The sequence below is a fragment of the Lactuca serriola genome, chromosome 7 (genome assembly GCF_051521515.1).
Source record: "Lactuca serriola cultivar US96UC23 chromosome 7, Lser_US96UC23_V15, whole genome shotgun sequence".
Taxonomy (NCBI): Eukaryota; Viridiplantae; Streptophyta; class Magnoliopsida; order Asterales; family Asteraceae; genus Lactuca; species Lactuca serriola.
In genome coordinates this window covers 139071824-139086408 of record NC_136414.1, presented here as the reverse complement: position 1 = coordinate 139086408, position 14585 = coordinate 139071824, and the positions used below count along the sequence as shown (strand labels likewise).

At 32.0% G+C, this 14585-nt stretch overlaps 1 protein-coding gene across 1 annotated transcript; it reads left to right on the top strand.

Moving 5' to 3' along the window:
* Nucleotides 1-428: 428 nt before the first annotated feature.
* Nucleotides 429-5542, top strand: LOC145063348 (UDP-Glycosyltransferase superfamily protein). The gene is made up of 16 exons (XM_079010938.1): nucleotides 429-617; nucleotides 2404-2500; nucleotides 2597-2668; nucleotides 2781-2874; nucleotides 3013-3140; nucleotides 3291-3361; nucleotides 3438-3519; nucleotides 3609-3710; nucleotides 3800-3855; nucleotides 3938-3972; nucleotides 4067-4283; nucleotides 4409-4618; nucleotides 4731-4790; nucleotides 4884-4923; nucleotides 5028-5249; nucleotides 5338-5542. The coding sequence occupies exons 2-16, from the start codon at nucleotides 2426-2428 to the stop codon at nucleotides 5407-5409; spliced, it is 1536 nt and encodes a 511-aa protein (XP_078867064.1). The 5' UTR covers nucleotides 429-617; nucleotides 2404-2425; the 3' UTR covers nucleotides 5410-5542.
* The last annotated feature ends 9043 nt before the right edge of the window (nucleotides 5543-14585 follow it).

Here is a 14585-nt window from a genome sequence, read left to right as displayed (position 1 = left end):
TAAATGCTTGAAAATATATAATTTTATTTGTTTTTTTGAAAAAAATAAATAAATAAATGAAATGAATAGTGACTCGGAAACTCCACTTCATAATTAGGAGACGTTTGTTTTTCCTTTTAAATCAGTTTTTTGATTTTTAACTTTTTCAAAAAATTAGAAAAGTCTAAAACTTGTTTCACAAGTGGAAAAGTACTTTTAAAACCAGTTTTTATCAAAGCATAAAAACTAGTATTTGCAAAACATATTTACTTTTTGTATTTTTTTTGAACTTTTGAAGTTAGAAAAGCAAAAAAAAATCCCAAACATTTTTTAAACAATATTTTTTGGAAAAAAATCTTTTATTTTTTATACAAAAAGGACCCAAACACCCCCACGCCCGTATATTTAATAAAAATGTATATACATACGAGTCGCCCCCTCCTATTTTGACCAATTTCGAAAATTGGCTTCTACATTTTGGGGGACTTCTAGCAGGCTACAATACGGAAGTCGGAAGGGCAATCGGTTCAAATATTGCAAAACTGGTGAAGTTTTATAGAAAATTTCAATGAGCGGAACTCCAATTTCAGTCAGCAGAACGCGATGATCTTAAATTCAGAGGTGAAATAATCGCAGAGGTAATTTAATGTCGCGATTTAGTTAGCTACTGTTTATTCCATTTGTCTCGTGTGTTCGTTAATTTCGTTGATTATTGTGATTAATTTGAAGTTATCGTAGCTACTTCTTCTGATTTTGATCTTCCGGTAGTTTATTTTTGGTAAAAATAAATGATTGTAGATAAAACTGTTGTGCAATTTTTTTTGTGTGTTTGTGTGCGTGTGTTATTACCATGTGTGGTGGGTTTAGTTGACGAAGAGCCTGAGCCTGGGTCATAATCTGAGTCTTCATCTGTCTCAGTGCCCTGCAATTCTTTCATGGCATGCTTAGGAATGTAGTCATTTAGGGTTTTTCTAGTCCTAAACCTTGACCCACACGCATTACACAGCACTGGCTTCTCCGGTGGTCCATTTCTCCATAATGGAGTCTCTGTTCAACATTGTGATCCATCAATTAATTCACTTTACATTAATGTACAACACAGATGTCTAATATCATGCTTCAAATGTGTGTATATGTTTACATTATGCATATTTAGAAACACAAATGTGAGAAATAAACTTAGAAATCATGTTAAAGATTGTAGAATATCAGTTATGTTGGCTCTGATTAAGCTTCTGTCTGGATGCTATAAATGTGTATTATTGTGTATCAGATTTGGAATCTGGCATAGTGTTCCTTCAGAAACATATCATTGTGCATACCAACCTTGGAAGTATATGTAGGTTACATTTTTTATAAGAAATCACATTAGCAAACAAAGATTTGTGCTCAAGATTGCTGAACTATATATTAAATAGGTGCATGACTATGAAAACTTGTATATCAAAGATCTTGGTATTATACAAAAATCATAAAATATTCCTAAACAGCAATGCAATTATATACATCATTTGTAACGATTTTAAGTAGTATTTGACACGAATGACAACACATTTAATAAAAAGAAAGATACTCCAAGTACTAGAAAGGTAAATGCGGTTGAAATGCTCATACAAAAAACCAAATAGGAATGAAATTGCTAGATAGGAAAAAGCCTTACCCTCAATTCCACAATGGTAGCAAGGTCCTTCTTTCACCATGATTACTGATGCTTTCTTAAACTTTAACACTATTACAATTTACAAAAAGAAACCAAATTGAACACATAAGCAACAAGGATCTAAAACATAAAAGTTCAAATTGTGATAAGGTTACCTTTGGCTCCTGCTTCCCTCTCTTGATAATAGCTCTAGAAGTGATCAAGTAAAAGGTGGAATGATATGTATTATATAACCCATTAACCCTTAATGACAGATAAGATCAAGTTCAGATATTTGAAAATAGAGGCCATTTCTGCATTATTTTTTTTAAAGCTTTTACTTAGTTTCCTTAAAAGAATTTAAAAAAATATATAAAACGATACTCCCTAGGCTGAAGTTATTTTCTTTCCATATAAGAGCACTTGGCTTTGACCAATATTTGATGTGTATTTCTTTATGATTAGTCAATAAACTTTTTACATAATTTTTATATTTTTGGTAAAAGGCATTCAAGTACTTGTTAATTGTAGATTGAGACGATTAAAGTACTTGTTAATTCCATAATCAGTAGTATAGAAGTAGACACAAAACTACAATTAGCTTTTTATTGATAATGATAACATATGGTAACTAGATTATGTAGTAAATTATGAACACTTGGCTTTTTTTTTTTGGTAATACATGCAATGTTGTGATTTCAATTTTCAAGCTTTAATTACACTTTCAAACTATTTAAATTCAATCATGCAATTTTTCAATCTAATTGTTGTATTGCTTTTTTCAGCTAAATCCATCAATTGAGAAAAATGTGTTCGATGAAAAGGCAGCCTAAGGCTATTTTCATGGCCTTTGGAACCAAAGGCGATGTTTATCCAATAGCAGTAACTCTCTCTCTCTCTCTTTTCTATTTTTTATATAATTAATATAAAATATTAACAGTTTTATATTTATTAATTATTCATATGTATCTTCTATAGGCAATCGCTGCAGCTTTTGCTTGTGACCAAATGCAATACAATGTTGTTTTTATAACACATTCTGCACATCAGGTTTTTGGTATACTTTGTAATTTATGTACTTGGTTTTTTAAAAAGTGATATAAAAAATATAAAAATCAAGTGTAAAAACATATATAATATTTATCTCTTTTGTTCTTAACAGGATATAAAGGAGCATCTAACAAGAAAAAAAGTCACATGCTTTCCTGTTTCATCTCCTCCTGCTCTTTCTCCTTGTGAATTTAACAACACTTCAGGTACTTTTTTATAGCCACTATAGCTTATTTACTTCTCAATTATTTTTTTTTACAAAAAAACCCTTACATTTGACATTTTTTTTTTGGAAAAAAAGTTGAGGGGTTTTAAATGTTTGTGTGTGTTTTGGAGTTTCTCAGGTTTTCATGAAGAGAAAAAGAAACTTACAATTGACCATAGACAAGAATGTGTTGTCATATTTGAAAACATCTTTGGTGATGTGGCGTCCATTGAGGGCGATTTGGTCATTATAAACTTCTTTGCATTGGTAATTTCTCCTTCACACCTAAAAAGGTGAATTAACCTCTACAAAAACAAATATATCTGTGCAGTTTATCTAATTATTTTAAAGAAAATCTTTTTGTTATGAACACATGTTTTTATTTTTTATTTATTTATTTATTTTTATTGGAAGCAGGAAGGTTGGAGCCTTGCAGAGGTTTTTGATGTCAGATGTGTGGTAGCAGCTCCTTATGTTGTCCCTTATAGGTATGTTTTTACTTTTTTTGTTTTGTTTTTTTTTTTTTTTTTTTTTTTTTTTTTAAATATGTCTGTTTTTTCATAGTGCTCCTTCTTCCTTTGAAAGAAAATTCAAACAAGAGCTTCCACTTTTATATGATTATCTTCAAACAGCTCCAACTAACAAGGTAAAAAATCTCAAATCCTCCACATTTTTATAAAAAACATGGCTAACATATTTATAATCTTTAAATTTTATTTAAAAATTTTAATTAAGATTTGTTGGAAAGATGTAATTCACTGGATGTGGCCACTATTTACTGAAGACTGGGGTACATGGAGATCTACAAAGTTACACTTAAGTCCCCTACCTTTCACAGTATGTATAAAAAAACTTCCAAGAATTAATTAATTTTTTTTTTGGCTTTATTATTTTCAATTGTTGACTATGGTCAACTATGTATCTAGGATCCAGTCACAAGTCTTCCCATGTGGCACAATAGACCTTTCTCTCCTTTACTACTGTAAGATTAAACAACTATTAAAAATTAAACATATTTTTATATTGTTTTAATTTTCATTTTTCACCACTTTTATGTATAACAGATATGGTTTCAGCAAACAAGTTGTAGAATACCCTGGTATTAAACTATAAAACTACAAATTTTTACAATTTGAAAATTTTTAATGGTTTGAAATTATAATCTGCTATTATGTATTTATAATTTATGTTAGGTTACTGGCCTTCAAATGTTCATGTTTGTGGCTTCTGGAATCTTCCTATGGAGTGGCAGTTCTCGTGCAAAGAGTGTGCACAAATTACAATTTTGCCCTCTTCAGAAAATATGAACAAAGAAGCTTTATTGTGTTTAGCTCACACCAAATTGCAACTCTTTTTAAATGCTCCAGCATCACAACCACCTGTTTTCATTGGTTTGAGTTCTATTGGAAGGCAAGTTTTATAATTTATATTTACAAAGTAATTAATTATTACATAAATACCCTCCTGCACTTTCTGTTGTATTTATTCTTTTTTATTTTTTTATATAAACCCTTAAAAATGCTTCCTTTATGCAGCATGGGGTTTATGAAAAAACCTCATTTGCTACTTCAAGTTCTTGAAAGTGTTGTAGAGGTGACAAATTACCGATTTATCCTTTTCACATCTGGATATTCACCTCTGGATGCTGCAACAAGATTTCTTGCTGGAGAAGCATCATCTAATTCTTGTCAAGAAATCAAGGATGGAATTTCTCTTTTTGGTGACAGGATTTTTTGCTTCTCAGGGTAAAATCATCTTTGAAATATATTTTAATTTTTTTTTCTTATTATACTTTAAAACACTACAATTTTTTGAATCTAATCTAACCCTTTTATATATTATAAAAATTTTCAATAGTTCTGTACCCTACAAATGGCTGTTCCCAAAATGTGCTGCTGCTATTCATCATGGAGGCAGGTAAATTTGTTATGTTTAGATTTTTATCTTTTGAGACAATTTTACCCTTGTATGTACTAATGTTCTATTTTGTGTATAATCTGGTTTGACTAGTGGATCAACTTCAGCAGCCTTGCATGCGGGAACTCCACAGGTGTGTTTGGACAATTTTACCCTTGATTAGTTACATTAACATTAAAAGGAAGGGCAATTTAGGAATTATTGATGGATTGCAATCGCAATGGCATACATACACAGGTACTGTGTCCGTTTGTGCTGGATCAATTTTATTGGGCAGAGAGGATGTTTTGGCTTGGAGTTGCTCCTGAACCCCTCAAGAGAAATCAATTGGTCCCACATGAAGATGATGACGTCAGCATAAAGGAAGCTGCAACTGCTCTTACTAAAGCAATTGATTTTGCTTTATCTTCACAAGTCAAAGAAAACGCCTCGAAAATTGCTCGGAGATTATCTTCCGAGGTAATACTGTTGGTTGTTTTCCAAGGGTATTTTAGACATTTTGATTTTATGTTTTATGTTCTTGACAACTTTATGTTGCCCGTTTTAGGATGGTGTGTTGGAAGCAGTTGAGATGCTGAAACGAAGTATTAATGTAAGTCGATCCCCAAAAGAAGACTAATTCAAAGCTTTTAAAAATTTAATTCGACAAGTAATTTGATCAAAATTGTCGCGTCTTATTGTAAAGGGGTTGTGTTATGACTTGTGACAAATAAATATGCAAGATTGATTTCTACAATGATTATCAAATGAAATGATGACTAGTGTGTTGCGATCCATATAACCTTATAAAAACTTACAGGCGTATATTGGTAGGCCTGGTAATGGAGCGGGTTTGGAGTGGATCGGCCTTAATCCAAACCCTTTAAGCAATTTTCAAATGATGATCCAAACCTGACCTGTGACCTGTACTGTAACCCTGTACTGTAACCCACAAGGTTTTGAATTATTAGACTCACACCCTTATCCAACGGATCAATAGATTTCAACCCATTTACAATATTACTTTTACGTTATAATTATTCATTAAAACACATATAACATGATCATTAAAACCAAACAACATTTACTCCAAAACAAACATAAATTATAGCTATATAAATAACTTTTCCAATGTATTATGATTATGGAGTGTTTTGAATCTTGACTGAAACCCTTTTCTTCTTGCTCTTAAGTCTTGATTGTGGAATATCGATTTCATAGTCGATTTCAAAATATTATAGAGTTGATTATATTGGGAGTCGACTGCAATCGGCCATTTGGTTTAGGAACTTAACTAGGAAGTTGAAGTAGAACGTCTAACGGTTTAACTCCTCAACTCCTATATGTGAAAATTGATAAATGTATTATTACTTATAAATAATAAATAATTAATTTATATTTCAAAAGTTTAGATGGGACGGGTTATAAATGGATCAGATCGATAGTGATCCATACCCGAACCTTTTAATAAAAGGGTTAACGGGTATGGGTCGTTAACAGGTAAACGAATAATAAAATATGATCCAAACCCATTAATTTTGCACGGGTTTGAAGCAGATCAGAGTCAAAACCCGCTCCATTTCCAAGTCTATATATCGGTCAACAAGTTAACAAAATTACATGAGTGGAATGTTTTTGTAAGTATAATGCTTTAGCATGTCGGAAAAAAAATGTATGAAAAAAAAATGTTATTCTAAAATTTTTACTCAAATAAAAAAACTTTATTCTATAATTATGACTCACATAATAAACTTGTAGGCCATATTCAACATATTAATTGAAAAACTAGTTGATAAAAAAATTAAGTTTGACAAAAACTAGTTTATAAGGTAGTTGGAATATATAAAATGATATTTAAGATAATAAGTTTTCTATAATTAATTAAAAATATATTTGAAATATTTTTTGAAAAAAACCTCATAAAAAGATAGTCTAAGGCTATTATTGACATACTAGTTAAAAAGCTAATGGGTAGCGTAAAAGATATTTGATTGTTGAAAAACTAGCTTGTAGCTAAAAAGTTAGCTTGTATTTGATTAAAAACAATATTTGATAAAAATTAATTAATAAGGTAACTATAAGTGTAAAATGACATAAAAGTATGTAGAAAAATATTTTTATTATAACTAATAAATGATATATATGAGAGAATTTAAAGCAATCTCTATAAATTAGTTGAAAAGCTTACTCTAATCTCATCTCCAATGGATTAAATCTTTTACAGTTTAATGGAATGCCACATCTCAGTTCTATTCACCATACTACTTTATCTTGCCACATCATCGTTCTATTCACCATACTCCTTAATCTTCAATAAACTCTATTCACCATACTCCTTAATCTTCAATAAACTCTATACTCTCTAACCCTTAAAGTATAGGGAAATAGACCATAATAGTCATCTTTTGGTAGTGTTTTACAAAAATAGACAAGAAAATGGATGTTTCCATATACAGATATGGATTTCGTAGAGCACCCTTCGAATGTTCCATGAAATCGACTTAATCTCCAAGGAATTGACATGACTATATATATATATATATATATATATATATATATATATATATATATATATATATATATATATATATATATATATATATATTGAAGAACAATTCTACGAAGCTACGTCCAACGAATAAACTTTTGCTCCGAGGAATCAGTGTAACAAAAAAAAAAAAAAAATCTAAAGAACAATTCCGTGGAACTTACCTCCGAAGAGTGAGCTTCATTTTTTTTGCCACATCGATTCCTCAGATCATATATTAATTTCTCGGAGCAAAAGTTCATTCCTCGGAGGTAGCTCTACGGAATTTTTTTGCGACATGTCATATTCTCATTCATTTTGCAACATGTCATTTTGTGGTTATTTTAAGTTAATTTTTTTTTCCATATGACATTTTATGTTTCTTTCTTCCATTTTATTAATTTCCACATTATAATAATTTATAATAATTATAATAAATGTCATAATAAATGGACATAAGTTTCATTAATGCTTTCCTTTTTTATTTCAAAATTCCTAAATTAGTTTAATGATATAATTTACTACAATTCAATAAATTAGAACCTATGACATGGTAAAAAATCAATTTTTACTTTGATTTTATGTTTTGTACAAATAAGTTTCTAAACAATTATTTTAATGACACAATTTACTATAAATTATATCGAATTATAACATGTTTAGTTTTTTATTTTTATTTTTTTTATTTTTATTAAGAGTTGTAAATTATTTTAATGAATTAATATTAGCATATTTTTTAAAATTTGTTTTACTTTTAGACTATCTTCATTGTCTCACATGGAAGTAAACTATTATCTTTAGAGGGGTGTTTGTGATTATTTTTTAAGGTTAAAAGGTCTTTTTGTAAAAGTTTTTTTTTTTTTTTTTTTTTTTTTTTTTTTTTTTTTTTTTTTTTTTTAATTTTAAGGAGACAAAAATCAAAAGTTATTTTTAAAAAGTGTTTGAGTTGTATTTCTTGACTTTTAAGTGTAATTTAGTTTTTAAAAGCTAAAAGTAGAAAAAAGTCATATTTTTCGAACTTTTGAAAACCCATCTTTTTACTCTTTACAAAAAGTTAATTTGAAAAGAACTTTTGCATTTCCCAAATATCTTTTGATATTTTTAACTTTTTGAAAAAAATAAAAATTAAAAGTCATTTTAAAATTAATCTCAAACACTCTCTAGATATATATCAAACGGAAAAAAAAGTTAATTGTCGTTTTAAAAATCATAAGGTCCCATTTGTTTTATTTAAAAAAGGGATATTGATTAAACTAACAATTATAAATGAGTTTTTTTTTCATTTTTATTTTAAGAAAATAACAATTTTTTCGATTTTTGAAAAATATCCACTTACTCCCTATGTCTTATTCCAGATTTGATCTTCAAATTTCTGAGTTCTTTTTTGTTTTATTTAAAATAAATCTCTTTGCTTATGTCCGATGTCAATTTCAAAATGTTTAATGTGACATTTTTTCAATATGTGTGACTTCATTCCATAATATCATTCCATAATATCGTATAATATTGTATATAGTTCAAATTCACTATATTTGTTATATTTAAGTAAAAAATAAATTTTTTGCTAGAACTTCTAGAGTTATTAACCGGATTTAAGATTTGGTAAAAATCAATTTTCACTCACGGGTAGTTGTATGTTGCGTTATCCAAAGTTAAAAGTAAAAATAGAATAAAAATATTAATTTTAAACAATGCCGATAAACTTAGCAATTAGACATATAATGTTGAATTACTTATTCATCATTTCTGTAAAATGTCAATATTTTTCCTTTTATTTATATAGATTGATGTACATATTAATCATTTTGGTCGTATTTATACCGAAATTTTACTTTAAAAATGTTTAATGTTTAGACTTTTATATATAATTTTTTTAATCAACTCGTATAGTACACCGGTCTCACAACTAATATATATATATATATATATATATATATATATATATATATATATATATATATATATATATATATATATGCGCCATATTGATTTCTCAAAGATTAAGTCGATTGTGTGGAGCACTCGGAGGGTGCTCTGCGGAAACCATCTAGAAGGCCGACCACTACATAGAGAGATACATATACCAGTCATGAGCAATAGCGAAGCCTAGAGAGGCGGTGGAAACACCATTTTCTTATCTATTTTTTAGAAAACACCACCAAAAAATGACTATTATGGTCCATTTCCTAAAATTTAATGGATTTTCGTATCATATATATATATATATATATATATATATATATATATATATATATATATATATATATATATATATATATATATATATATATATATATATTAGAAATTAAAAGTTACAAATTAAAGATTGCAAGATAGAAAGTAAAAAATACACCTAATACATTAATAAAAAGTATTATATCTTAAATACAATGTTAGTACATGTATTTTATTTTAGTATTACCCCAACATTAATGCATCATGCTTTGCCACATGATTTAATAGCAACAAACATGATTTAATAGAGTATATTTGGTAACATTTAATTAATAAATAATTTCATTCGGTTGTATTGTAATATTTGTGAATGTATTATTTATATGTTATCATTTTAAAACATTTAAAAAAATAGTTTTTTTTTATTGTTTTAGATAATTAAAAAAATAAACAACAAAAATTTATTTACTTAATTAGATAAACTATATTATTAAATATAAAATAAATTCCCACTATTCAATATATATATATATATATATATATATATATATATATATATATATATATATATATATATATATATATATATATATATATATATTTATTCAATATGAAATGATGAAGAATATAATTTGATTTGTTTTATATACATTAGTTTTCTTTTTCATTTAATGATCTATTCAACCATCTAATGATCATTAAACTCTAAGAGACATCATCACCCTCACAAGTCACAACATATTAAACACTTAACGATCTCTCATTATCTTCTACCAACTCATCAAATCCCCCCCCCTCCCCCCCCCCCACACACACCCAAATTAAACTCCTAATTTAAACCCATTGGAGATGGCCTAAGGCCATCTTTAATGCATTGAACTCATATAAGTTCAATGGATTTATACATGTACATTCGATTTACTATACAAATTTACCTATTAAACTTTACACTCCCTTAAACTCCATACAATTTAATTGATTGCCACATCATATATATATATATATATATATATATATATATATATATATATATATATGTGTGTGTGTGTGTGTGTGTGTGTGTGTGGAGAGTGAGTGTAAAGTTCAATAGGGGTTGGACTCCCCATTCTATTGAGTGTCATGTCATTAATCCACAATAGGAATTTTGAGTTTAAAGGATTCAACCCCCCATTCAACTCCCCATTTGTAACTACCCAAAAACCATGATAAAATTTTTCATTTTTAAATAGAAATTACAATTATCAAATTGTTCCAAAAATCATCATAAAGTACTATGTCAAAACATTAGAACAACAATATCAAAAAGTGCGAAAAATAGTGAAGGGAGAATGTTGTGCCATCACGTCGAGCACTTCCCCTTAGTACCAGAAGTACCTGAAACCATAAATATAAATTGTAAGCAAAAGCTTAATGAGTTTCACCAAAGTACCACATACCAAACATAAATAAGTTAGTGCTATGGGCCAAATTATAATGTTACATGTATTTTATTAGGGCTGAGCATGGGTCAGGTTGGGTCGGTTTTGACCTAAAACCGAACCCAAAACTGAATTATCGGTTTTAGAAATTTAGAACCCAACCCAACCCAAAACCCGATGGGTCGGTTTCTTGATTACTCGGTTTGTTTGGGTTTATCGGTTTTAAACCCAAAATTTTTAAATTTAACCAATTAGTCACCATTTAACCAATGGTTTGGACTAAGCCAAGTAGCAAGAGTATATCCAACGTTATATAGAAGAGGAGTGTAGGCTTAAGTTTTATCCCACTATCGATGTGGGAAGCCTCAAAGCATAGAATGAAAAGGAGGATGATATTGTGTTATGGAGGTGTTTGGGGTTTCTTTTCAAAACAAATTATTGGCTTATTGGCTTTTCGAAAAGCTAGTAAGTCAAAAAAAGTGTTTGGCAAACTCAAAAGCACTTTTCAAAATAGCTTTTCCATAAGCTTCAAAAAACACTTTTTTAATAAGCATGTAAAACCTGGCTTTTTGAAATTGTTTATGTCTTTTCAACCAAAATAACTTCAAAAAGCACTTTTTAAGCCAAACACTTTTTAACTTGTTGACTTATTAGTTTTTTCACCATAAATGCTTATCTAAACACTTTTTAGAAAACTCTTTTTACCACCACTATAAGCAAATAAGCACTTTTTATCTAAGAGTACTTTTAGAGTTCAAAAAGAACTCCCAAACACCTCCTAAATAAGGGTTGGAATAGGCTTAAGTATGAAGCTACCATCAATGTGGGATCACATTTTTAGAGCATAATAAAATTCGATTTTTGGAACGAGAAAACGAAAGGGACAGAATTCGAACTCGTGACCTCAATGTTTAAGGAAAACTGTAACAGCCCGGATTCCTAGGTATTATTCATTTATTTATTTTTGGTAATTTGTGAGGAGACTCGGCGAGTTGGAGCCTAGACTCGCCGAGTATGATCGCGGATTTGGACGCGGGTTCGCGTCCGGACTCGGCGAGTCCAAGAGTGGACTCGGCGAGTCCACGCTGTTTAATGAAACCCTAATTTACCGGCCCTGAGCCCTATTTAAAGGGCCTTATAACCCTTCATTGCGGCTACCTTCGACCTTGAGAGCACCAGAGCACCTGTGAGTCCTTGTGAGTGAGAAAAGAGGCCATTATTCATCATCTTTGTGTGTGTTAGCAAGAAGGAAAGAGGAAGGCCAAACTAGGAGGGTTGGGGAGCTTGGATCTACTTCCATTTTGGAAGAGGAAGCTATTTGAGGTATTATTCAGAGCTTATTCTCGTGTTTTTATGTATATGGTCAAATCTAGGGTTTCTTCATGCCTTGTATGCCTTGTAATTGGAGTGTGAGAGGTCCCTTTGGGAATTGGTACCTAGATCTGGATCTTAGTAGGTCCAGAGAGTCCCAAATGCCCTGCTTTATGCCTATCCTTTTGAGTTGGGGACTTAGGTTACCATTTTAGATGTCATTTCACCAAAAGAAGCCTTGTAAGCGTTGCATGGTAGCCAAGATTGTAACTTTACGTGATAAATATGTTTGGAAGGACTGGATCTATGAGTTACTGGAACGGATCTGAACTCAGGAGTGAGTTTGAGTTCATGCATGGCTTGGACTCGCCGAGTCCGAAGAACAGACTCGGCGAGTAGCATGAAGATTGCCTTTAACCACTCAACGAGTGGTCTTACCGAGTTATGGGTTGACTCAGTGAGTCAGGGAGAGTCAGAGAGGGTTGACAGGTGGACTGAGTCAAGCTGGAACTCGCCGAGTTGTTCTTGAGACTCGGCGAGTTGAGTCGTGGTGGCCCCGCGATTCGTGCCAGGTGGAACTCGTCGAGTCAGGGATGTACTCGACGTGTCAAGAGAGGATCCTAGGGAGTCAGTGAACACGTATAGACTCGCCGAGTCGCTCTAGTGCACTCGCCGAGTCCAGTCGAAGTTGACCGTTGACCAGAGTTGACCAGTGTTGACTTGATAGGGGTAGTCAACCTTAGCTGTAAAAGTGTTAATTAGAGATATATGGTGTTATATGAGGATTATAGCTCGGAGGATCGAGCGCGAGTGATTTCCGGGATTTGCGAGTTATCGAGATACGCGAGGTGAGTCTTCTCACTATACTTTACCTTGAGTAGGTAACCAGAGTTATGTGACAGAGTATTTGTATGCTATATGTATGTTATGTGTTGTACTGCATTATTTCTATGTGATTTATGCTGTGCATGCTTATAGAGTTGGAACCGGAAGGTTCCTAGAGTTAGAACCAGAGGGTTCACAGAGTAGGGTCTACGGACCCACAGAGTTATAGCCTCGAGTGGCTAATATGTGTTATGTGTGGTATTTTGGGGAACTCACTAAGCTTTGTGCTTACAGTGTTGGTGTTTATTGTTTCAGGTACTAGTGATGACCGTGGGAAGGCGCCGACTTGATCAGTACACACACATGGGATTTTTACGATATGTGATCTTGGGATTTGTTGTATGACATTGATTGGAGTTTCAAACACTGATGTTTTGTGAAAATTAAATGAATATGTTTTTAAATTATGTGAAAAATTATTTTGAAATTCACGGTGTAACAAGTTGGTATCAGAGCCTTGGTTTGAGGGATTCGAGTACACCTTCGGGCGTATTTGAACTCAAACTGAGGATTTGAGAAGTATTTTCAAAAAGAATAAAAGATTTTTGGAAGAACGCAGAGCAAAGTTGTGTGTACGATCAGTCCGCGCCCGAACGGTGAATTCTCAAAATACCCTCATGTTATGTGATATTGATATTGATATGATGTATTCTCATGCTAGAGTAGGCTAGGTACTCTTATTAGGACTAGAGTGGCCTGATTTGTGATGCCTTAGCCTAGGGAGATGTGAGCTGCTATGAGGTGCTTAAGAGTGAGTAGGTAGCAGCGAGGGGCTTATGAGAGATTTGTTAGAAATTGGTTTGTGCATGATAGAGTACTTGGAATTTGGGATCCGAAGAGGAGGACTTGGGGTGTATTCTGATACGGTGCGGACAATAGTATTGGGCCCATACTACTGAAAGCACCGGAGCGGTGTACAGCTCAAGTAGGAATCTTTGGAATACCAAGGATCAAGGAGGGATGAGTTGTCGAGTGTGAGTATGCTCGAATGGATTCTAATTTATCGTATGTTGTATTTCAGAGGTAGATCATGGTGAGGACACGACTGATGCCTGAGAGCAGTGAGACCAGTGATGAGGAGATCCGCCGGATCATCCATGAGGAGGTGGCTGTGGCCATCAGGGCAAAGATACCAGAGATGTTCGGGTCTATTAAGACCACGTTGATTAAGACCTTCGACGGGCGTTATGCCGCTCTTTCTGAGGTTGCTGTTGCAGCGGCTACCGCAGCTATTGCTGCCGCGAGGCCGCAGGGTGGTGATGCGTTGCTGTTCCGAGAGTTCAGCAACACAAAACCACCAGAGTTTGATGGGACCCAGGACCCGGTGGCGGCTATGAGATGGATTTCTGACATAGAGGGGTGTTTCTTCACTTGCTCAACTCCTGAGCATTTGAAGGTTCGGTTCGCGCTGAACCAGCTTCGCTTAGGAGCGAAGGACTGGTGGAAGTTTGTGACGGCGCACTTTACGCCTGCTGAGCTTGCGGCAGTGACCTGGGAGAG